Source organism: Dromaius novaehollandiae, chromosome 2 (assembly GCF_036370855.1).
Source record: "Dromaius novaehollandiae isolate bDroNov1 chromosome 2, bDroNov1.hap1, whole genome shotgun sequence".
Classification (NCBI taxonomy): Eukaryota; Metazoa; Chordata; class Aves; order Casuariiformes; family Dromaiidae; genus Dromaius; species Dromaius novaehollandiae.
In genome coordinates, this window is record NC_088099.1 from 166,607,777 (window position 1) to 166,633,958 (window position 26,182).

The window sequence follows — 26,182 nt, forward strand, 5'->3', positions numbered from 1 at the left end:
TAGCACTATTTTCTCCTTCTGCAGAAGAAATATTTCACTTTTAGTACGTGCTAATGTCCAGACCTATTCAGCAAAGCTCTTAAGACATATTTAAGTGATATGCTGAATCAGGGCTTTCATTAGTAGCTCCTTCATCCAAACTCACTGAAAGGACGAGTGTATGAAGGGTGAAGGGGGAGACTCTCTTTGACAGTAACAGTCTCTGGATTAGGCACTAGGAACCTAAGCTGGAAAAAGAAAATTCTCCTGCATAGGAGAAACCTCTACAGTTTACTTAAAAGTATTTTACCAAATGTGGCATTCTCCTGCAAAGAGAGATCCCAGGTCACATCCCTAACTAAATACTAATTGCAAAAATATGCAAGCTCTAATCATTTCCTGTGGAAAGGATGAAATACACTTTTAGCCAGTTACTATCATCATTATTCTGCCACTAAGAAAAAGCTTGGACCTTTGCAAGTAGTCCTAGCAAAAACGATGCATGGGCAGAAAGGACATGATTAAAGAATTTTTGACAGTGTATTGCCCGGTGCTATTTTATTGCCTCTGTGTCTGGATGCATTGGATTTATGGGCCAGATGGATGTACATCAGTATACTTATAACAGCAGCATTTAGTAAAAAGTGGAAACTCCAAGAGAAGGAGACAGAGCAAGAACTCTGTGTGTGTGTGTGATTTCTGTATGTTTGCTTTTTCAGTATGCAACTGCTACCTAGTCCATCCTTTAGGCTGTTGCTCAGTTGTCTATACTCTGTAGGCTGCACCAGGGAAAGGACCCTGACTCCCAAGCTTTTGGTATGGACTGGTCGAACAGCACACCACACAAGGCTTCAGAATAGAGCTTATTGGAGCAATTTTCATCTAGCGTGATGTGGAAGTTTCTCTAGCATGACGATGTTATGGGCTCTAGGACATGGCAAAAAAGTATATGGCAGTGTAGGGCATAAGACCCACTGGGGAAGTACTGGGAACTGTTCTGCATGGAAAAAGTCAAACTTAAGGCAATATGGGATCATACTGGCTAGGTGGAGAAGATCAAGAAGCGAACTACCCTCTCAGTGCTTTGCTCTGGAAAGACACAAGGCTGTGTCTACACTGGCAAGTGGTGCAGACCAGGAGGATCAGATGCATAGAGTAAAAAAGGTGGTGCTGAGGACCCGACATCCAAAGTATCTTCAAGGAGTAGCTCAGGCTTTCTCTAGCCTGCTCCTAAGGACTGAATGCCTATTACTGGTTAGAATCCATGATGTGAACCTTTGGAGTACATTTGTTGAAGTCTCTCCATAGGGAACTTAGTTTGTGAGCTCTGAGAACCCTCTGTGATGCAAATTAAAACACAGGATGTAAGGACAACCAGGAGATTCCCACCAAAAGTGCCTATCCCATAGAAACTAAAACATTAATACACACCCTAAGTTGATCTGCTCCATAAAGAAGCCTGGAAGTGAACTAGCACATGGCCAGCATGGATGCTTGAGAGAGCATGACCTGGAGGGAAACAGGGAGTGAGTCAAATTGACAGGAAAATACTGAAACAGAACTGGTCCATTCAGGACAGACCCTTTGAAACTCCAGTACAACCTTCCGGTGCTGACTGGCATGACACTGGTGGTTTGGAGGCAAGAGTCAACGTGCTAAGGATGTGGAGGTTGTCTATGAAGGGTTTTGATGTGGAAAGCAAGTAACTTAGGTTTGAAGCAATGGATAAGATGTGGAGATCACAAGGGGACACAGAGGGGTGAAATGGGCAAATCAACATGCTAGGAAAACAATCTCTGTATTCATCTGCTGAGATGGGTTGCGTTTTGTTCTCAATACTAGCTAAGGCTTCTCTACACTTTCAAAAAGGCTCAGCTGTTATTTTCATATATCCTTTATTTTGTCCTCAGGCTTGTACATTTTCCTGAAGAATTTACCCTTAACTTACCTTATTCCTCCTCTTCTCTAAATGTCAATGAAGACTAAAGAAAATTATCGTGATCAAATCATCAAATCAATAGGGCTACAGCTATAAAAGGACATGGGACACACTGACGCCCATTCTACAGACTTGAAGCAAACAGGCATGCACATATCTGCATCCACACTATTTAGTGCTCTTACCCTCTGAACAGGGTAGCTGCATCAAATCTGGTTATAGAAAACATGCTAATTCTTGAATGGTATCAATATTTGGGCAAGTTGGTCAAAACTGTGCCAGGAAATTTTATAGTAACTTCAAAGTGCAATGACTGAATTCTAGTGTCTGGAAGTGTTTCTTGGTACTGCTTAATTTACTAGTGTCAAAATAAACTAGGAGTCTTTCCATCAGCACTTGTGGCCTCTGAATCAGACCCATGGAAGTGTTTCAGACTTCTTCTGTATAACTTTGGTGTGACAACAAAAACCCTTCGTACGGTTTTCACATGCTGTTGTAGCAGAAAGGAACTAATAAATGGGAAAGAATTGAGAAAAGAGCACTGAAGTGATTGAAAAGCAAGGGAGACCGACTTGTGAAGAGGAGGATAGCTGTTAGTATTTGAAATGTTTAAATGCCAATGGGGAAGAAGAATTATTTGCAGGGCCCAATAGAGTTTTACTAGGTGTAAAGAGCTGAGAATGAGAAAAGGGATCTTTAGAAAGAACAGAGGGAAGCATTTCATCAACACTGAAGTCTGCTGGACCGTGAAATAGTCTCCCAAAACAAATGGTGGCAGTCCTACAGCTCGGGTCATTTTAAATTAGACTGGCCAAAATACTCCAGTGGATTCTTTAGGGAACAACTCAATACTGAGTCCCAGGGATGGCCAAGTCAACCTAACAGGCCGCTCGGTCTCTCGTGATAATTAGGCTCCAACATACTGGAGTGAACGAGTGCATTTGAACACTGTTTGACACTGATGCAGGATCAGATTTTTCACTTACGGTGCTTGTCATGATATTGTGTTATTTATATATTATTCTAAGTTGAAAAGTCTCTGTGAAGAGGCAGGCAGAGCCCTCCTAAGTCAAACCCCTGGACTACCGAAGCTGATGAAAGATATAAAATAGCTTGCATTAAACCTTCTAAACTGCTAGCATCACTGAAGAGGTTTTACTGAAAATATCCCTCAGCAACAAATCATTTGTAATAATGAGGGAACAAGGAACACGTTTGAACTAACAAACACACTCTGACAGACTCTGTGGGGCTGTTTTGTTTTATTTTTACTGCACTTCATTTTCTGTCTGGTTACAAATGCTTGACTGACAGGAGTGGAGGTTGGCATCTATCACTTCTCTTCAAAACAGATATGGAATGAACATCAACACTTCTCAGTGCTGATCCAGAGGGAACAACCTCTCCTAGAAATAAAAGCATTTTCTCACACCTGTTGCCACGGTCTATGCAATTCTTGTTCTCTTTTGCCAAGAGAACGATCAGTTGAAACAAAGTTCTGTTGCGTTATTTTGCTTTCTTTTCCTTTCTCCAAGATACACTCAATTGATAGTTACAAAGTGGATGGAGGCATTCACAGCCTACACTCACTTGCCACAGGTCAGCAAAGCATCACCAGACAACATCAGCTCTCGTGCTCTGATGACCATACATTTTTTTCCACTTTCTCACATCAGCAAAGTTAATGTCTGAGTTCTGCATTAAATAAATAAATAAACAAAAAAGAAATAGAAGCCTGCAGAAATATGTTGGGGAAACAGAAGGAATCCTTCCTTTGACTTATTGTGTCTTCAGTTCCCTAAGAAAATGAGGAAGGAGCACATTACATGACTTATTCTCCCAAATCCCTCTGAGATGCAGGAGGACACTTTTCTCCTCAATAAGATCAGTATGATCACTGCCAAAGACACAAAAGAAGTTAATGGAGGAGTTAACACTAATTTATCCAGAGGCCTTCCTAGCACCATCTCTACAAGGCTATTCTCCATGGTTGCATAGGCCTCTGAAACCGATGGTCTCCGGTTTGCAACAGCTGTCCAGCCAAAAATGATTTATCATCAAACTGCATTTCAGCAAGACTTACCTTATATTCATTTGGTCTGAATGACTGACTCCCTAATGGCTAAGTACTTTGGTAACCATAATTTTGTGTACAAAGTGACTGACATCTGCTGGTTTTCAGGGCTGAGAGACAATGTGGTTGGTCTCGGAAATGTCAGGTTTTGTAGCCGAGAAGGTAGGCAGCTGCCTACCTCTATGGACCTCCTATTGCTGCTGTTCCTCCTATGGAGGAATGGAGAGAAAAAAGAAGGGCGTAGGGAGGTTAGGATATATAAAGTGGCACCTCCTATTCTAGGGAACAACCCTTCCAGGTAGCAGGAGCAGAAAGTTCTGCTCTCCAAATCTGGCATATTTCTGTCCGATCTTTTCCCCAGTCTTCACGGTAGGACCATGTCCATTGCCACGTTAACAGCCTGGGAAGCAAAGTAGGGGAGGAGAGACTGCTACAGGAAAGGAAAAAGGGCTATGGGTGAAGTGGGACGACCAGGCAGTGACTATGAGGAAATGGGTGGTGGCTTCTGGGCCGGTTCCTCTCACCCTCCTTTCTCATCACTCTTGGAGGACCTATGTCTATGTGAGGAGCATCACCAGAGGCCTTCTGAATCAGTACAGCATTTAGTATACTTTTTCTATAGGTCTCTCCAGTCATCAGGGGAAATTTTCAAGTTCCTCCTTCGATGGTTTTCTATTTCCTCTCAAAGTTTATGCTTCTGTTTCTCACCTGATCGCAGGTGCCAATGAAAGGCACAGGGTGCTAAATTACATATTTGCTATGACGGAATTTGTGCCAGCACTGAGCACTGACAATATACATTACAGTTCAACTCCTGTATTTCCGATGGCACATTTTACAATGCTATAAATAAAGTTGTTATGGCATCTATTATTCACTGCCAATACAGTTCAAGTTAAAATAGGTTTTATATAACAGTTCAAAGCAATATTTTAAGAAATAGCACTTGTGTCAAGGCTGCTGTGTCCTACCAGATTTTGACATTTCCAAGCAATAAAGATCTTTATCCAAAATGTAAGGTTTTGGCGAGACATCTCCCTTGCAGACTTCCCTATTTTTAATCTGAAAGCAATAGCAAAAGAAGCACATTTAAATGAAATGAACAGCCAGATGAACTTCTGACATGGCTATTATCTTTCTAGGTGGAAACTGTGAACACTGAAATGTGCCTCAAGGGATGTTCATGATGGAGAACAACGTCCCATTAACCTGAACCTCTGAAGAGATTCTGGGAATGTGGAAAACACACAAGTGGAAAAGAGTCATTGGAACATTAAGAAGATGTCTATTATGGGTGCAATTTTTGCACCTGTTTTTCAGGACCCACGCTGAGAGGAGAAATTATTTTCTCATTTTTTTGACAATGGAAGAGGTATATCTGTTCTTGAAAATTCAGTGTTATCTGAAAAAAAAAGGCCCAGCACTAGAACCAGCATCACAAGCTTCTCCACTGCGGTGTCTCAGCAGATATGACATCCAAGCGCTGTTTTGTGACCTGCTCAATTCTGTGTTGCTTACGGTCTACATGCTCCAGTGCTAAATACTCAGAAAAGTCAAAATTACCCAGCAATACCAATCTACTTTCATAAGATATATTTTGCATAGCTCCATCCTTCATTCTGCTCCCCAAAGAGCAAAGGAGAACAAATGCTATATATCAATCTGGCAATAAATTCAGTTTATTAGCTGGCAGTTTGACAGTTAGGAATAATGTTTTATTTTAACCTTCTTGATCACTTGCTGGGTTTGAAAATATATTGGAAAAAGGTGGCAAGGGTGACTTTGAGCTCAATGAATCCCTTCTCTGTATACACACAACTTCTAACGAAACCAGGGAAGTTTGCATGTGCAAGATCAGCCCTTTCACAAGAAAAATGTTCATGTGGGTCAACAAACAGAAACACAAAAGCCAGAGAAAATGACCTAAAAGCACCATCTACTTATCAAAATTCACGTGGAGAGAGGTACGAAGCAGTCCAAAAATCCATTTCATTTTTGTTATATTTCTTTCAAAGAGATATTAAATAAAACATTATTAAGCCTAAATGTTTGTTTAATGCAATGTGATGACACGAAACGAAACTAATTCATCAGCTACTGATTTTTCCTCCTGTGGAGAAATGTTTATGCTGCATTTGAAAGAATGCAAGTGGAATGAGGTCCTCCTTACAGGACGAACACAGATATCAGATAGCAATGCAAAATGGGTGCAGTTATGATGGAGATAGAGAAAAATGACAGGTAAAAACAAACTACACACACACACACACACACACACACACATTCTTTGGAAGCACAGATCTGAGCTTCATTAAATGCAAAAACCGAGTAAGTTATCCAGGGGGAAATTTGTATCAGGCAGAAAGATAAATGGAATCTACCAAATCAATATGTATGCAACCCGAAAAATACAAGAGCATTACATTTATTTGGGAGTAGGGCTGGGATGGTATTTACTTAATCCTGCTGGCTCTCTCCTTAGCTTCCAACACAAGCAACTTTCATCCTGGCTCCTCAGCTGTGGGGAAGTAACACCCAGACTGCCGGGAGATTTGCAACACATAGAGGAGACGGCACAGCTCGCCCCGAGCGCCGGGCATGGCCACACGGTCCAGTGCGGCACCACGCATGGGTACCAGCCTGTGGCACAGAAATGGGATTTAACCAGCAAAATAGGTATCTATCTAAGGAGAGATGACTACAGCTCTTGATTTCCCAAGGATGGTGCAGCTGAGGCTGGCTTGGGATCTCTGTCACTCTACACTGCCTAACAGGTACAAACCTGATGTTTTTCTGTGCAGGGCAGGGGACAGCATAAAGGTGGAAAGGAAAAAAAAACGTGACTTTAATTCAGACAAACGGATCACAACGATATACTTTGTCTCCACAACACCTTTACAGAAATACCGTTACACCCTTCTTGAACGTCAAAGTGCAGGAACATCCCAAAACATTCATTTTCTTCCAGCAAAGTTCCCTAGAATTTGTCCTGGTGGATGCTCAGAAAAGAAAGAACCCAGAAAAGAGATGCTCCAGGTATAAAAGGATAACTCATGCTCAAGGATACTCAGTGTGAGGCTATTCTTTAAAAACTTACCCCTAATAACGCACACAAGTACATGAATCTCCATTGTCTCTATAGAACCCATAGTAGGAGATACTGTATACACACTAACTCAGACCCACTCCCATAAAACTACCCAAATTTTGTATTTACAGCATTGAATCATATGCAGTTATCTGTGTTTATAGAGGCCAAAGTCTCAAAGTATTAATCTACAGCTGAAACATTTGTCCTCTTCTTCCACAGTTAACTGAATGACTATTCCTGCTATATCACACCAAAATCTATTCTGATAAAATTAGCTCAATCTAATTACAGGACAAAGTATAGTCCTTAATTAAATGTTCTGATTTATTCTGAAGTCCTCTCTTTTGGTTCATTTTGAGTTTAGGCCTGTAAAAGCATACAAATTAGAAAGACTTAGAATGTTCCATTTTTGCTCATTTATTGCTTATATTGAGTAACTGAGTTTTCCAAAAGTATTAAAAGAGAAATATATAAAGAAAAATGGGGGTTGAGTAACTCATTAAGACTTCTTTTTGTTCCTTTTTTCCATATGTTATTTATAGCTACACTTAGGAAAAAAGTGAGCAGACAGAATATGATCCTTCTTTTAACTATATTAAGAACATCCAAATACTTTGATAAAAAAATAATGAATTATTTGAAAACTTTAAAAGTCATCTCCTTTCACCTACCTGTTGTCCTCTCTAACACTGAAGCTGAATATTTTCGCTGTCTGTCGAAAATTCCACTTTCAAGTTTGCATGCACAAAGAAAGTTGTTTTGCTTCAAAACCAAGCTCACTCAAATGACTTCACTATAGACTGTGTTATGGAAGACACGTTGAAAAAACATTAGCCCATGAACATTAATTAATTCTTGCAATTTTCATTAGGGGTTATAACGATTTCTAATTCTTCATTCTGCCACTAATTTCCATTTTTAAAAAACACCTGACAATCACTCCCACATCTAGTGATGATGTACAGTCAGGTATGTAAATCAGTGTTTTCCTTCCTCATGCTGAGCAATCCAGAGCACGAGGAATCTCCACTTTGAGCTTGCAAGCCCATGACTAGAGAAGGCTACTGACCTCAATCTGCTGAATGGCCTCTTCCCGCTGACGGATGGCCTCTAGATCCTCCTCTGTGATTTCTGAGAGCAAGGCTTGATCTTGGCTCTGGTTTTGCCACGTGCCATCTCCTCCGTTAAAGATCTTCTCATTGTCAGGTAGGTCAGAGAATGGGGTTTTTGGACTCTGCTGAGACGAGAAAGTGGAAAGAAAACAGAGAAAGTATAAAAGTTCTGCACTTTATATAGTCTTCATACAGGAAAGGAAAATAATAATATCATAGATTGCATAAACCTTGCAAAAAGGTGAAGAATATAGAGTAAATGTTAATACAGGAAATCAGAATGATCCATCATGGGATTTCTTTCCCGAGGTCAGAATAGAACCAGTTAAATGAGAGAAATGTATCTAGTCTTGAAGCAAGGACCTGAAGCCAGATCCCCCCAGTTACATTTCAGCCCCAGCAAAGAGCTTCTGTTTCAGACAATTCTGATGGGACAAAATGTTTATGTACATCTGAAAAATGACATATTCAACCTGTTGATTTTACTGGAAACTCTTCTGGAATTAGATACTTTCTCAAAACAATTCATAAAGCCTATGTGTTTGCCTTGAAAACTTTATGATCCAGCACACAACACATGACATAACAAAAGGTATCTTATTTTTGAGATAAACAATCGATATGGCTAAGAAAGGGAGAGCCATTAGAGTAACATGACTGTGCAGTCATCAGTTTGAGCACCAACATTTCATCTCACAATTTCATGTTCTGTTTCCTCTATAGAGTCAACCTGCTTTCGCTGACTCCTCAGATACTGTTTTCTAGGTAACTAATGTTCATGTTGTCTTTGGGAACTGCGCTTGTGTCCAGATCCAAGTTCACAGAGCTAAGTGGCATGAGCCAACTGCATCTACACTGAAGGCAGGGGCAGAGGTTTAGCAAGGTCTTCTCCTCCTCCCATCCATTAGCTCCTGTGCCTACAGAGATTGTAGATTCAGTCTAGACTGGACTCAGAGAATGAAACAACACGAGGTTGGTATGGACAATCAGGAGGTTGAGCTCAAGTCCTAAACTAATAGACACAGCTGAAGACTCTAGTACTACAGCTGCATGAGTATTTCACTTAAACACGCACCTGGGTCTTTAAACTGCCCTTTATCTGAGCTTTGACACCTCATCAAAAGTTATAATACAAAAAGCAATCCAACTACTTCCAGTGTTCTGAAGTTGAAAGAAGAAACAGCAGTCACTACAGCACATACACTCTTGACCTGAATGGCCCCAGACTCCCTGAAAACTACAGAAAACAAGCACAAGAACTCAGAAGGATGTTCAGTTCTCTGGACCTAGATGCATCCAAAGCGCAGACACTAAGGCTCTTCAAGGGGTTGTGCTTAAGAAATAAAGGCTGTTGTTTTCTTGCTATGGCTATGTTCTCAAAGTCGTCCACTGCCCTGAATTCCCACAGAATGAACAGAAACCGAGGCCATGCAGGAGCTTGCTGGAAGGACACAAAGCCTTGCAGGACTGGAATGGACATTGCAATGGAAATGATGTCAAATCACCTAGGAAAGGATGAGAAGCAGAACCATATGTCCGTGATGGAGGGAGCGGAAAGAGAAAAAAACCACTTGTTATACGTCTTTGTTTTATTTATTGCTGGTTTGCTTAGAGATCTGTCCTGGAGGAATTGTGAAGGAGGCATAGAGAAAACACGTCATACTGAACTCTTACAATGACATTTAGACACCCTAGCTGGCTAAATTTTGAAGCATATTAGGCATCTGGAAGCTCTTACATTTCTTAAAAAAAAAAATTCTTTAAAAATGTCTGGAAAATTTCTGCATTTAGATACCAAAAGACTTTCGTAGTTGCCTAAATATAGACTCAGGAGCCCACCCAAAGTCATTCATTATTATTATCACCATCATCTAACTGCAGGCAAGGAAAATAATACCACATGATGAAGGAAGTGGTGTGGTGGAAGATGTGGAGGCTTGCAGAAAAATCATCAGTAAACATCCTAGTGTCTCTCAAAAATATAAACAGATGTAATCTCTTTGACGTTAATATCTTACACTGTTTCTCCTCCTCCTTCCCTGAGATTTATTATCTACAAAGAAAGTGTGTGTTGCAGGAAGAAAATCATCATTTAAAATTGGGTTAAAAATTCATTTACATTTAAAAATACATATTCTAATAGGATTAAAATACTCCAGGGGTGTTTTATTCGCCAATTAATACATGCTTTGGACCCTAAGTTATCTGGTAAAGTGCTTCACTGACAAAAGAGTATATTAACAGACTCAAGAAAAAAAACCCTTGGGGCTTCATTTATGGTGACAGAGGTCTCCTCTCATCTTCCCCAGTGGGAAAACTAGGACATGGACTGGCACAAGGCCATATAAGCTGGAAGGGCCCAGGTTTCTACCCTCTGAAGATGCAGAAAAACAGTGAGCTAATTAAGTCCTTGTACTAGGTCACAACAGGGATGCTGTACCATGGACCTAAGTGCACATGAATGCATACCGAAATCCATGCTTTCCCACACAGATATGCTTTTCAGGGAAAGATAACAATTTTTGAGTTATTAAATGCTTCCTGTACTGTGCTGATGTGACAGGATTAAAAGGAGAACCAGTCCTCAAATAGCATTAGTCCTCACAATACCACACTTGTATCACGAGTACGCTTTGTCTTGACCTCTGTCAGCTCCTATCTGTGATCTCCACTTTTTGGTCCTAAATAAATGAATAAAAATAAATAAAAAGCCCCAATACAGCTACTGCAATGCCACTGATGCTGCTTAGTCATCTCTTCAAAAAGCTGGCTATTCATGTGTCTAAATAGATAACGGTCTAGACAGAGATGTTTTTCTTTAAACTTAAGGTAATTTCAGAGCTTCTGAAGACAATTATGTCATTTTGTATCCTTTTAACATCTTTCAAGAAAACCCAACCACAACTGCACGAATGAGTGACTCTAAATGCAGAAATGATGGGATGCATGGGGCCTGAAATTTTCTTTGACCCGCGAAAACAGCTCCGTAGGAACTTCAGATGTAGTCACCATGACCTGATATTGGGCTATGTATGCTGGCTGCATTGACATATTAAAAGTGGTTTTGTCTTTGTTGATGGTAAAATTACCCTTCTACCAGTGATAAAATGAACAAAACCCTTGTTTTCAACCAGCGGCCAAATCCTATATTTGAAAGTGTGAAGAAATCTAATGATTTTTTAATACTTCTGATTGTAAATGCATATAACTGGGTTTATCAGAGGGCTTTTCCCCCCTCATTTTAGATATTGCTCATTGCAACATCTGAAAAAAAACCCTTTTATTTAGAGGAAGAACAGATATGATGCAGGACACTCATTGAGTCTCCACAGGTAACGCTCCTTTGGAAAACACACTGCAAGGGGCCTTAACTCCCTATACAGGCATTTCCATGGGGCCTTAACTCCCTATACAGGCATTTCCATGTTAAATCTCATTTAGTGCCAAATTTTATGCCCTGCAAATCTCTGTGTAATTTTTTATTGGATTTCCTTTCATAAATTGTTAATTGGATGTGTTTGAAGTCGCTCTTTTGTTGAAATTTGCCTGTGGCAGATTTTTGTCAAGATGTATCTGTAAACCAAACTCTGCCTGTGAAAAAATTGATAGAAGAGGGAAAAAAAAGCTGAGTATATCTGATACGCTCAGTAGTTCTTTTTAAACTAAATTCTTAGGACTGAGGGTCATACTTTGTTGTTATTATAACATACTGATGTTATTCATTATATCTGAAAAATTATGCCCAGGAACAGCATTTTTTCTGTTGGATAAAATCTTTTCAGTAGGATAAAATCTTTGCTGCTTACAACTACATTTTTTAAAATCAGATTTATTCTACAAATGAGGAGACATTATATGCAGCTGCTGATAGAGAAAAGGGGTAAAAAAGGTTTCGTCTGGATGGGTACAACTTCGGTCGGTATCTGTACTGTACCAGTAGTAAATTCTTTGCATTAGGAGCTGCGTGCTTGAGGCTCCTCTGAGGATTACCTCCTTCTAGGCCTGCTCCTGCCTAACTCCCCGTTTGTATTTTCGAAGGGCTAAAAGAGGAACATTAACACACACGATTTCTTCTCCAGGCACACAGTAATTTCAATGATTTTACCACCCATGTTACCTAAAATCACCACGTCAGGGACTGAAATGACCTCTGCCTTTTTTCCACCCATAAGGAGAAATCCAACACAAAGCACACCTGATATAACATTACCTGGCCTGCATGGTTTATCTTCAGAGAACCTCCTCTAGGAATAAGATGTGTCCTGGTAATGACTCAGTTCTGTAGCTCTTCTACATCTCCAACTTTAACAGTGCTTTTTCTGAATGCTCTTCACAAGCTCTTCCCTCACCAGAAATTAAAATAAACAAACAGAGTGGTGGGACAGGTACTAAAGGCAACAGATGTGAAGTGTTGACTGGAGACGGATGGGAAATGGCTCTTAGCTCCAGTGAAATGTTTAGTGATTTCCAAGGAAAATTTCCTTTCCTCACCACAACAAAGCCTGGATCTTAAAACCATGAAGACATGGAGAAAAATTAAAAGATGGAGGGAAAGAGGGAGACACACACATTTGGTCCCTAGGTTATCTACCAGTCTAATAACTACAGTGCCCAATGTCAGCTACAGAGAGGTGGACCTCTCACAGCCTCTCCAAAAGGATCTGTGATACATGATGTAAATAATTAAGATTTATTGTAGTTGGACTTATGGACTTTCTCCACCAGATGAATGGCACAGTTACTGGGACAGGGGGATGAAGCGCTGAGGGAGATATCACACACCTCTAACTTTAGGTTCAGAATGAAGGCAATTAAAAGGGAGCGAATTATCTTGCATTCAGCACCCTAATTATACAACGTGAATCCTTTCTCCCCTCATCTCCACCCACTCTGGTTTCGAGCAGGACTTGTGTCCTGGAAAGAAGAAAACACTCGCTTTGTTATAACCAAATCAAGCTCAGAAACCTCCAGTTCAGCAAGTTGTGGGATTTGTTTCCCCGATCAGAAAGCTCTTTTGTTGACAAATTCCTAACTAACTCCATGACCAGCACCCAGCAGGAAGCTTATCCATGAATTTGCTGTGGCCTCTACGCACATGCCAACCTGTTTCGCCTTGATTTGAATCCTTTTGTGGTTTTGACCGCCATTATCTCAGTGGTGAATTCAGTGTCTTGTGTAGGCTGTATACAGACTAAGGGATAAATGGAAATGCCAGTGCTCCTTGGTCTACATGATCTTCAACCTTGTGTTGTCACATATGGTTTGATTTCTGACCGTGTGTGAAAACACGGGAAGAGTATACTAATGGGTCCCACCTCGCCGTCTCCTAGGATGGATGTGACAGAGCTGTCGGTACTATCAAAATAGGGAAAGCAGGTCTCATAACCGGACAGAGAACCTAATTCTGGGAAATGAGAAGGAACACACATAACATTTATCTGAGCACTTCCCCACTCGCACGTACACTTTAAGCATTTAGAGCTTGTCCTCATATTCACATGACTGCAAGACACTCTGGACTGAAAAATGTCTCCTTTATTCTAGATCAACCTGCAAGGTCTAAGAGTTAGTCTGGCACCCGTCTCTATTACACAGAGCCATTTCTCTCAGTTCAAAGCCAGCTCAAACCAGAAAATAACCTTCCTTTGATACGCACAGCATTATGTGACAAATTCACAGGTTGCCTCCAAGTTTATGTGAGCACATAAAAAAGAAGTCTCACTCACATGATCTAATTTTGTACTGCATAGTGCAGGCTGTTCCAAGGAAATCTTTTGCAACCATGAAAATTGAGTATTTCAGAGGTCTTATGTGCCTCAGGTAGTAAACCAAAGAAAACCCCAAACCTGTGGGAGGTGTGTTGGTTCTGCCTTCTCTAATCTTCAGAAGCCTCCTGTATCTCTAGCAGGAATATGGCCAGCTCAAGCAGTAATCAACACACCTCCCACACCTCCTGCAAACTATCACGTCTCCTTGGGTAACATTTTGGCTCCAGCTTTCAGACAAAATGCAAATGCAGAGATGTTTATCTCCTGCTTTATAGTATGTATAGACATATAAACAGCCAGGCTACACTTTATGAGGATATCCTAGTCTCACCAGCACGCAGGCTGAGAGATTCACATTTTATTGCATGTAGAATAATGAGGCCAGAGTGCCTGCATTAAAGATCAGTAAAATACTTTACGTTGAGGACCACTGTGCAGAATACTGCCACAGTTACGCTACCTGCCTGTGTCTGAAACATTTTTAATAGCACGTTGGCACTGCAAGCTGTACAGAACAAAAATGGCATGGAGAAGCCAGTTTGGCCTGCCTATGTACAATATACAGCTAGATTAAGAAGACAGATAAATTGGATTAGATAATCTTTCTCAAACCATCCTTCCAAAACAACTAACCCTGCAGACTCAACGAGATTTAGCGCTGTATCTCGCCAAGAAAAAGCCCAAAGCAATTACAGGTAGAAGGGCCTCAGGCAGCCACAGAACAAGCAGCCTGGGACTTCTAAATCTTTTAGAGGAGTGAAATAGCGATATTACAACTTTGCATTATCTTTCACACAGAAGATTGCAGCAGTGATTGGTAACCTGAGCTCTGTTATCTTATGAGAGGAGCTTCCCACAAAAACGAGGGAAGAAATCCTATCAGAAGTTAACCATTACTTGCGCTCTCCTTTCACTCTGGCTTTGGGCACATTTAAAGATATCAGTTTTAGCTTCTGAACAAGGACAACTTTAAGTGGCATGTTTTCCATCCTTTCTGCATGCATCGCCAACATGGGCAAATACAGAAATGCATCCTGCATTTTCTTCAACTTATGTAAATGTGATTACTCTATACCAATGTAGCACGAGAAAAAACAGCATGGAAAAATAAGCATTAAGGGGAGGGCTGAAGTGCATTTTTATTTAAATTAAGTAGAATCTCTCATGTGTTGCTGTCTTCACTCTTGATCAAGTTGTTTACTTTTGAATGATGTGGACCTGAAACTGAGCAAGAAAAATTACAATTTCTATCAGCTTCCTGCTATGGCATCTGCAAGAAATTACTAGTTTAAGGGAAAGTGTAATACCAGAAAGTATTCTGCTTGCTCATTTTTCAGCATTTCTAAATTTAATCGTTCAAGTCTCTGAAGCAATGAAGACCAAGAAAATCTATTTAGTTTCCTAGAACTAGAAGAGACTCAGTAACAGAGTACCTAGTTCATACCTCCTACTGTTTTCTTCTTCTTTATTTTTCCTTCAAGGCTTTATTACTTTACCAAATTCATTCCTAGCAATCTTGACCTCAGCACCTAGGGCTGCTCTAGTTCGGAGTCGATCTTACTGTGCTCAAAGTGGGAGAATTAAATGACATGTCTGTGGTAGACCAGGAAAAGGAAAATAAGCCACAGGCCTGAGTTTTATCTCTGTGATATCTAACACGCTTTTAAGAAGCACTGCGTATTTTCGTCCCAACGTGAAGCCCAAGTCTAAGCAGAACGCTCTTCCCACCAGGTTCAGGTGATGAGGAGAATTGTTTCCGACACTGAGCAGAGCCTGATGTCAGATGTTTTACCTGTGAAGAACATCAGCTTCCAGAACAAACTTCAGGAGATCCCGTGGGCTACATTTTGTCACCTGTTTTCACCCTGCAGAATTCGTACAGATGCTCCATAAGGGAGGGAGGGGGAAATTCGCCCTGCTCCTATTTCCAGTCCTCCTCCTTTCTTCCCTTGAGGTGACAACTTTATCTACCATGCCAGTAGAGGGCCCTGTGGCCACGTGGGTGAAATGAAAAAATCAACAGTGGAGAACGATATTCACTTTTCCCTCTCTGAAACTACAATTCTTTTCCTTTTTAAAATCCATTTCATCTAATGTCTTAAGTCTGATCACAAATGCATAACCCCACCGCTCCGAAAGCCAACTACCGGTGCTGTCACCAGCCTCAGGTGGCATCTGTACACAGGCAAACCAAGCGGATAAACGTTCCCTAGGTTTGCCACAAATGTGAGCATTTGTTGGTATTTTTACTGCATCGCATCACATTTCTAAAGCTGTTCCTGCCCTTTCCTAGCTGAATTATATCCTCATAATTCTCCAGCTCTGCACAGCTCTGCTGCTGGCATAGTGTTTCGGGTGGCACTGCCGGCTGAAAACTGTACGTCTTTCCCGGGTCCTGATGCTAGGCAGAAAGCTCCCCTGCTTGCAGCTCCCTCGCTGCACATCTGAAGCATCCAGCCTTCGGGTGACTGGACCACGCTCACAAGAGCTCACGACCACATCGAGACGGTCTGGGAAGGCCCGTGTGCTCTGTGCCTCCCCATGGATGTGTCACACAGCTGCTGCACAGGTTTCTGCTAGAAAGACAAAGCTAGAAGGGGAATGTGTCACTGGCTTGCTCATTAAAACCTGGCTTGTGCAAAAAGAGAGAAGTCTTCTCTTGGGTTCCTGTTGAGGAGAGACCCAAACTCAGTTTGATTTCCTGTAGCACGGACAATATGGGCACAGTGCTACTCCATAGCACAGAGGGGTGGACAAGTAGGAAGTATGATCTTCTCCTTCAAGAAGCTGACTGCTTTTCTATTACATGGAACACATCAAAATGGCTCGATTTACTGGGTCCTAATAGCTGCTATTGCAGAATGGAGCATTTGGGTCCACCTGTAAGTGGTAAAAACAGAGTATATTTTTATGCTGTGCACTTCGGAGGACAGTCGCTCCTGTTATACCTCATTTTCAGGTTTATTGGCATTCTTGTCCACCTTTTTTCAGAAGCATGGCCGTCTCCCACAAAACAGAAGCCTTTTTGACAGCAGTCTTTTAATCTCTTTTCATTACTGGCCTCTGCCAGGGATTCAGTGGACTGCTCAGGGTGCAAACGGATGTTTGCAGCCTGGGACTGAGAAACATCCTCATTTGGTGACTGCTCTATAACAAAAGCCAGCTATTTCCTGAAAGCCTGATCCCAAATTAGGACAATCATGATAGACTCGGTCTAGTATGAGCAGCCACGTTTACCTGCTGAAACCCAGTCCTTGCTCTCCCACATGGAGACACAGACTCTGCCAGCCAGACACAAACCCTTTCCAGGAGACACCTTGGAGGCAGCAAGACTTAAACAGGCTCCAGCAAAAGTCTCAGAACCAGGCAGAGTCCATCTGAGTAATTAATTGGTGCCTCCAGTGCAGTGTCTCCATCTGAGAAAGTGACCCTGTGCGTGTCTTCTAGTCAATAAAGAGCAACTCAACCAGTGCAGTCTAGGGCAGGATCTGCCCTACCCTAAGTAGCCACCCCAAGCGAGCATGAAGTTGGCAGTACACATAGCATGGCATGGCTTCATCAGAGCCTGCATAAAAACACCAAAAAACAAAACTTCGAGCTGCGAAGTTAAACTAGAAAGCATCTTCTGCAGACCCTTCATATGTGTGCAACAATGATCGGAGAAGAGGGAACAAAAGTTCACACTTCCTCGATGGCATGTAAACCTTTTTTTTTTAATTATTATTATTTACCTGTTAATTTGCTATAATAAAGCCTATTGATTGAAGTCTGACTGCTGGCAGCTGCTTGTTAGGTATTACACTAACGCTATACACAAAATCTTAATTGTTTTTCTTCGGGACATTTTTGTTTTTAATTAAAATACAAACAAAGGTAATAAAAATGTTAAAAAGATACAAAATGACAGACACCTGCAGTGAGACAGGAGACATCAACTGAATTGAAATGAAAATACTGGAAATCTAATTTGGGACTATCTAGCAGCACTGCTATACAGCAGGCTATCATGGATCAGCAGTGTGATCGGTGGTCAGCTTCTGGTGAACCTGTGCACAACTGTCAGACTGCAGGAATAGGGCTTGCTCTGGCTTCTGGTTTCATCAGGTTTGAGGAAAGCTATCTATATCTAGGGAGGTCTAATTACACCAGCCTTTTTGACCAAAACTGACCAGAACTGAAGCCCCTTACACCATGTCAGTTATTTGTGCAGGTGACCTTAAAATAGGCAGATGGACTTTTTTCCACTAGTTTTGCTAGAGAGAGATTTGGTAGCAATCACAAAACCCATCCTCTTGGCAAATGAAGGCAGTAACAACCCAGCTTGAGTGGGCTGTGTCTTCAGCTGGCTCAGTTGGAACCGGAAGAGCACATCTGTCTGTGCTTATTACAGATGTTCTGCTTCCTCTTGGGTCAAGAAAATAACCAAGAACAGGAAAGCGCAATCATTTTGTGCTATTCCTTAAACTTAGAAAACGAGGAAGGGCTTTAGCAAGACCAAGTAGCTTTTTTCCAGTGTTACGTGCTGTGTTTTCTGTGACAGCCAAACGTTGCTTAAGGAGCAAGTTCATTGGGCTCTTTTAAGTGACATGTCTGTTCAGCAGCTGACAAGGGCCATACTGATCTGTGAGCGTATAACCTAACACCTAAATATTCGTTTTATTGCCTCTCTATGCTTTCTCCCAGACATTTTTCTGCTTTCTCTCCAAACATGATACGTTCCAGCTTGTGGGACACAATTGTACTATTGGCCATGCATAGGCTGGGAGGAAAGGAAGATACCTGGAAAATAGCACTTGATTCTAGTAGTTGTCTTCTTAAGTGCACAATTATGACACACCACTGCACAGCATCACCTATGTAAAGGAACTTTTGCAAACAAAAGCTTTGTGACATTCATTCTTAAAGAAACATGCTCAAGGAAATAGAGAAAACATGATCTCTTCTGCTGAAATGCTCAGACGGTTGCTAATGTATTCCTCTGATAATGCTCCCTCAACAGTCCATGAACACCAACGGGGACTTCCCAGGAGGACGTTCATCCAACCTGTTCCAGGCACATAACGCAGGAGGGGATGAGTCTAGTTCTTTTCACTGACCAGAGATGGAAACAACCAACCTGGTCTAATCTTCCAAACCGTACATAACCTTAAAAAAATATGTTCAACTGAAGGGAAGTAAATGTTTGTCATGATTTCTCCATGATGTTGCAGCAAGCAGCCACATCTCAGGACACTGTATTACTGGAAACATTTAACAACCAGTCAGCTTAATTTGTGGGATGTGAGTTTCAGTCTAGACAAAAATGAGGAGTGACAACTCAAATTACAAGCCAAATGAAGTCAGGATATTTACTGATTTAAAGAAAAACACAAGAACAGCAGCAAGAAAATTATATTACTGCTTAAGAATAGCAATATAGCTATTAAAGATCTTCACAAAGTCTCAGGAAAGGGAAACTAAAGATTTTAAATAAAAGTCACAGAGGTATATTTGCGAACAAAATGCCTGCAAAGAGAATTAATGAAAATGGAAGCGTAAACATTGCTCAAGAGAACAGAATCCTGTTTCTGAATTAGTTTGTCCAGGGAGAATTGAATAGAAGGAATTCTGCGGTTAGCTAATTTATCCTGCAGGAATTCATAATAGGGCAAGACGAAGTTAATTTAACCTTCCAAACAGCGACAAGAAATAGGAAGTACCAGAAAAGGAATGCTATGCAAACCAGCTTTATTATCCTCATGTGCTCCATGCTGTCTCGGTGATATATATTTACAGAGATGCTAACCTTTCTTTAACTCAACGGCTCAGTCCCATACCACACGATTAGCATAGAGGCTTGATGAAGGCTTTCATGAGGATTGAAAAGCTACCTAAAATGTTTGCAAAATAAAACATTCAGGGAAAAGATTAAGATAAAAAATGCTGCAAGGTTTTCAGCTCAGCGCCTCAGGAACGTGACATGTAACAGAATTGTCCAAAATGTGTGCACTTTTCCAGTGAGCATCAGCACAATGTCTTAACTGCCCCAAAGACAGGAGGGGCTACACATAAATATTCGGATGATTTCTATCAAGCATTTTTATTGGAACATCATTTTTATTTATTTATTTTGCTTATGTTTCAACTATATTGTTAACTTTCCAAAGTGATGGGGCATTAACCCTTTACATGACTGTTCTTTATTAGCTATAGCACTTAACCTATATGTTTCTTTCCTAACATCAGGCCATTCTCACTTAAATCTTTTTACTGGGTGACTGATTCGCCTGGTCTTCATTTATATTTTCACCTTGGAAGTATTTATAGACTGTAATCATGTCTCTTCTGATATTTTCTTCTCGACTACTTAATTTAGCTCCCTCATTTTCTCATCTAATGTTTTATAGTCTATATCTCATGTTATTTTAGTTGCTCTGTTTGTATTTTCTTTTATTCTCTCCATATATATCAATAACCTTCCTAAGCTATTAGCTACAAGACTTCATTGCTTGTGCCATTAAAATACATTTCTGTTGGAAACTTTTATCCAAACACAGCCAGAATTTTGTCACATGTTAAAGTCTACTCTGCAAATTGCTGCCCGGGGCCTTGGTTGGTTGGTTAGTTGGTTGGTTGACTCTCAGTAGTTTTCTTAACTATTCAACCTAGTCTCAAAGGGCTCAAAACTGGATACTTTACATTTCTCCAGTAATAAAGGAGAAACGCACTGATTCTGCAAGGCTAAGACATACATGCTGAATTAAAATCATATTTCACTCCCTGGAAGAGACACCTCTGGCTCCAAAAACACACTGGAATGGGAGCTGCTTAGCAGAAAGAGGGCAGCTTTCTGCTGTTGCTTAGAAGACTAGAATCCCACCTAAACCTTCATAATGCCTTCCAAAATAACTTAATATTATTATTCAAAATGCTCTGTTATTTTACTTACTCTATTTGCAAATCAGGACTTATGGCCTCAAGCAATGAGCTGCTCCAGGTCATGTAGCACCAGCGCATTCCCAGCTTCCCATGGTGCACAGTGTTTTCCTTAGGGCTTCTGTTTCTAGTATATAATGTATTGTGCTAGGGGCTGCTGAATCCGGTAGCCCTATGGGGGCAAGACTGATGCAGCTCCATGCCCCCAGGCCCAACCAGTAGCGAGGCTGAGCATGTACTCCCAGGAGGCACATGAAAAAACACGCATATACAACACGTATATATGTACTCAGAGCCAGCCATGCAGATCGTACAGACAGAAAACAGCACTCAGGCATACACGAATGGCCTCATCCCGCTCCTCCCTCTGGCTGACCAGGATGAAGGTCCATTAGTGGGACATATATATAGATATGGACAATGGGCATCCCTCCAGCAGCTGGGCTTAGACAGTCCACCCAGTAGCTGCCCCTGGCTGGCCAGTCTCCCCAGTTGCTGGCACCTGGACTCACAAGCCCCTGAGGCTGCAGCCCCATCCAGCTGCTGGTACAGACCCTTTTGTGCACACCAACACACACACACACAGATGGGTGTCCCAAACCCCACGGTCTCTCCAGCAGTTGGCCACGACCTCCTGGTCCCCTCGGTAGCCAACTTCTCCAGGTGTCTTGCTCAGACACACACATCCCTGGCTCCTGGGCCACTTCGCTTCCCCACCAGCTAGTCCGGCTCGATATTCGCTAGCCATCGCACACTGACCTGCATACCCACACTCGCTCCAGTTGCCGGCACCCCAGACCCATGGGCCTGTGACCCGCGGTCCCACTCCAGCGGCTGGCACCAAGACCTCCATACACACATGCACACAGAACAGGGAGCCTCTCACCAGGAAAACAGTTAGAAATGGAGTTTAATAAGAGAGGACAAGCTGTCCTGATCAGGTACAAGGCATGGATAGAGAACTGCACCAACCAGCAGCCTCTTTATATGCAGTCAAGCCCTTTTTTCCCCTTATCCCTCTATTTTTCCATGCTTGTTCCTCCCTGAAACACCTAGATCTGCCCTTTCCCCACATCTGTTTTTCCCCTAAACATCCCATAATAAGTCTTGTGCAATCCCAGAAGGCTCTTCCCCGGCATCTCATAATGAGTCGCATACCCCCCCCCCCCCCCCCCCCCCGCTTTGTGAGGTGACGCTCTCCCGGGACAGCCCTGGGGGAGGGGGGGCAAGGCTGGGGCCTCATGTCTCTGGCTGGGTTTTTGGGGTCCCCCTGCCAGCCCCTGTGCCTCTGCGGTCCTGCAGGCACGTGGGGACAAGCCTTTTGTCACACATCGTATCGACCCTGAGTAAGCTGCTCCTTGCTAACACACAAGGTGTGCGCACGGGCGTATGGTATCATGACTGCTCCTGCCCACTGGCATTGTCCCCTCTCTGTCCGAGGAGCCACAAATGTACTGAGAGAGAAAGGGACCCCGGTGAATGGTGGGTAGGGTCTTCCCACCGCCTCCCACTAGAGAGTTAACTTCCTTCTGCTCTCTGTCCACTCAACGCTGAAGAGGTCTTCTCCAGTGCGTCACTCAACCCAAGTAGGTTAGGCCCTCGCTGTGTTGCAACTTTTTGCCTTTTCTCCATTGACCTTCTAAGGCTCTATATGCTGCCTTAGAGCTAAAGTTAGATGCCAGGATGTGCCAACTAGGTGTCCAGTGTCCCATTTAGTGCAGAGAGGGGTAAATTAGGCAGACACTGGTTCAGGGCTGGAGGTCTAGACACGTAGGTAGGATCCCTCTTAACTAATCTGAGATGTTTGCAAGGTAGATGTCTTCATCTGAATTCATCTGACAAATTGAACTGAAAGAAATCCACCTCACGAATCTTTACATATTTGTACTAGAAACACTGACATCCAAGCTCCTTATTAAGGCTCCCACTATATTCACTGGAGACATAGTCAATAAAGTCAATGGAGATAAGGGGTCTGTTCTCCAGATTAAACAGACTGACATCTACTTAACATGAGACTGTGTCATAGACTGTAAAGGGAGCTGCGGATGTCAGGCTCAGAAGTACAGAACTACTCTTCATGTGCCCATGTTTAGCCAGATGAATCCTACTCAAGGGAATCTACAGAAAAAAAAAAAAAAACAATGTTTTCCCTGTTTTCCTTCTTTCTTTCTTTTTCTTTCTTTCTTTTTTTTTTTTCTAGAGAACAATTCATTCTACTTAATTTCAGATGAGTACCTTCGGAAACAAAGACATTATCCTTAGCGATTATATTTCTTGCCACTGACAATAAAAGGAGTCTAGTTCCTTTGCTTCAGATGTAGAAATCTACATGGTGGAAATATTAACATGGATACCTCTACCATGCATGGTTTGAGATCCCACTAGGGTTCATCTGGTACTAGATGAGGGCAGTGAAGCAAGACAGTTCTGGGGGGATGACACAGAACTTGCTCAGACTCCCTCTTCGTGGAGCAATCCTCTCTTCCCCCAAATGGCACATATAAGAATAGAAAACATGTTTTTAATTATCTGGCCAGAATGAGCAAGACATGACAAAAACACCACTGTTTTACTGATACATAGCTTGTTTACTCACATTTTACACAGAGTGATCTTCTACCTCACCACAGAAAAGGCTAAATCATATGAAATGCTGAATATCTTCTGACAAATTTCCTCAAGCTGCTGAGACTTGAAGGCAACTAGCACATCCCCCACAGATCAGGTCCTTAATAGACTTATGGCACCATGAGGATACGAAGTGATCTAAGCTATACATTCACACTCTATGAGATCACACAGCATCAGAACTTTGATAGATGCCTCTGCTATTTGCTCATCCTTAAGGAGCAATGACCTGAACATTAGCATGTCTAGTAAATTGTTCTAATGTGTGGTGAAAGGGGACTAATGGATACAGTAATTGATTGTTTGATGGATAGCTGGGGAACCCTTTGATTATGAGTTTTTGCTACGGTCCAAGACGTTTTCATTCTCCAGTTAACCCAGAGCTGATTGCTTGTGTGAATTATCTCCTTCTCTGACTGAAAAAAATCATTCTCTCAATAAATATTTTATCAGAAACAAACTGGTGGTGGAGAGAGAAGAGAAAGCAGATGTTCGGTGCTGATTCTTTTGAAGACATTATAGAGTCGACAGAAGAGATACAGAGATTATTCATGAAATCTGTTTCGGTCAGACAAGAGGTTTTTCTTTCTCCAGGATTTAGTGCTCAGAACAATACACGAGGCAGGAAGAAGTTGGAAAGTCAATTTAAATCAGTCAAGGGGGTCCAATATGACCCAAGGAAGATGTATTGAAGTGGGGAAGCAGCTGTTTTAAAGTTGGCTTCCTCCCAAATTCCATGTTCCTCTCTCCCAAGCTCCAGGCTGTGCTTTCGCGCTACGACAAGGAGGAGGTTTGACCAAGAAATAGAATATCAGCAAGTAAATAGAGTTATAATTCCTGGGATCTAATTGCTGAGGCCTGAATTTTGATCCTAGTGAAGCTTGAGGCAAAATTCTCATGGATCACGATTGGGTCCTTTTTCTATCCTTCATCTTCCCATGGTAACTCTTTGAAAGTTATTTACCATCTCTGCTTAGCTTTTTGATATGACACCTGGACTGAACCTGCTTGTTTTGTTTCTGCACAACACACAACTGTACTTTTGAGTTACAAACGTGACTCTTCTCCCCAAAGGAGAGTACCCTGCCCTGTCTTCCTACACAACAGTGTAAAAAACAGGAAGAAGCAGAATCAATGGAAAATGCTCTGTATTTTGCCATTTCACATTCCCAGTCCCTGTTCAACCCCATTTCCTATTCCTTCACTGTAGGTTTTATTTTATTAGGCCCAAATTGTCAGGCTCAGCTCCTAAACAGCATCAGGCTACTAGACAGCAAGAGCCTTGGGGAAGGGACCTTATTGTTATACTTGGTTAACATATCTGTAGGACTTGTACTGTTATATGGAATTAAAGAAGAAAAAAAAATGCACTGAGCAAGAGCTGTATCTCTTAAGAGATAAATATATCTCCAGTTGAAGACTGTTGACTTTCTTCACATTTACAAATAGGAAGAGAACGCACTCATGAAGAGAACTCTTTGGGTCTCCACAGACTCGATCCAGCAGAGAAACTTTATAAACTAAGCTTCAGTCAAAAGTAGTTTGCTCCAGCACAGAAAGGAGTCACTATACAAGCTAATCCCAATTCGCTTCAGAGCTACACACTTAATATGCTGCAAACTGCTGCAGTTTTTAAATCTTCTTTTATGGAAAAATTGTTGATGAGGAAAATACATAATGTTCCCTATTACTCTCCACCCTGTGTACTTCCCCTGGGCATTGAGATACTCTTATCTTGTTTTCCTAGCTGTTCCTCAAGCATATTTATATTGTTAGTCTCACAATAGGCATCATTATGTCAATAAGCACAATTTAAACATTAATAGTATGGTTATGGGCAGAAATGCAACTGATCATATCACATGTTATAAAAGAGGGAACATATGTCATGGAATTGGCTTCCATGCTTTTTGTTCTCAATTCTTCGCCAAAAGTTCTTACAGAGGGGGACGGTGCAAGCAGGATATGGGGTGGGGGGTAGGGGGCAGAGCAGAGACAGTGACAAAGAAAGAAGGAAAACTAATGAAAATTGGACCAGGGACTAGTGGGAGAGGATCAAGTACACAGAAGAAGCTACAAAAGGGGGCGAATGGGAGAAAGACGAAAAATAAGATGGAACTGCAAAGAACTGAAAGGAAGTCGAATGCAAATCAAGGATGTTTCTAAATTGCAGGGATCTCCCCTTCAGGTAATACAGGGGCTGAGATAGGAACATCTGCAGATCTTCCTCACAAGGAACGAAATATCAATGACACAGGCTACAGCTCCCTGCAGCCTAACATCTGATCACTGCAGTTGAGAAGGTAAAACCCTCAGTAGTGCTGATATTTCAGAAGCAAGGATGGGACAAAGAAGGTAGGGAATCTTTCCAAAACCAGTGCAGACATTAGATAAGACTATGTATTACTATTATTTTTCCTGTACAATACCCAAGCCAACCATTTGGGAATAAAGTACACAGTGGTTGAGTGACAAATCCCATTTACAGACAGAAATTTCTGTCTTCTACTGGAGAAGTTATTTGCTACTACCTTCTGAAGATAAACTGACATCTCCTCTGCCTTCTGGGAAGAAGACTTTATGGCCATAGGGGACTCCTTGTAAAACAGAAAAAAGAAATGAATGGGGTAAAGAAAAGCATTGAGAAAACTCTCTTCCCAGGTAAACACTAAA

The 26,182-nt window shown here is 41.7% G+C and overlaps 1 protein-coding gene across 11 annotated transcripts in view; it reads right to left on the bottom strand.

Moving 5' to 3' along the window:
* Positions 1-26,182, bottom strand: part of TSNARE1 (t-SNARE domain containing 1) — a 474,003-nt gene that overhangs the window by 211,568 nt on the left and 236,253 nt on the right. For 10 of the 11 annotated variants that reach the window (XM_064507932.1, XM_064507929.1, XM_064507927.1 and 7 more), the window contains one exon: positions 8,153-8,320. In XM_064507932.1, the coding sequence (XP_064364002.1) occupies positions 8,153-8,320 (168 nt within the window). The remainder of the gene's footprint in view (positions 1-8,152; positions 8,321-26,182) is intronic. The other variant, XM_064507934.1, reaches the window with a different exon arrangement.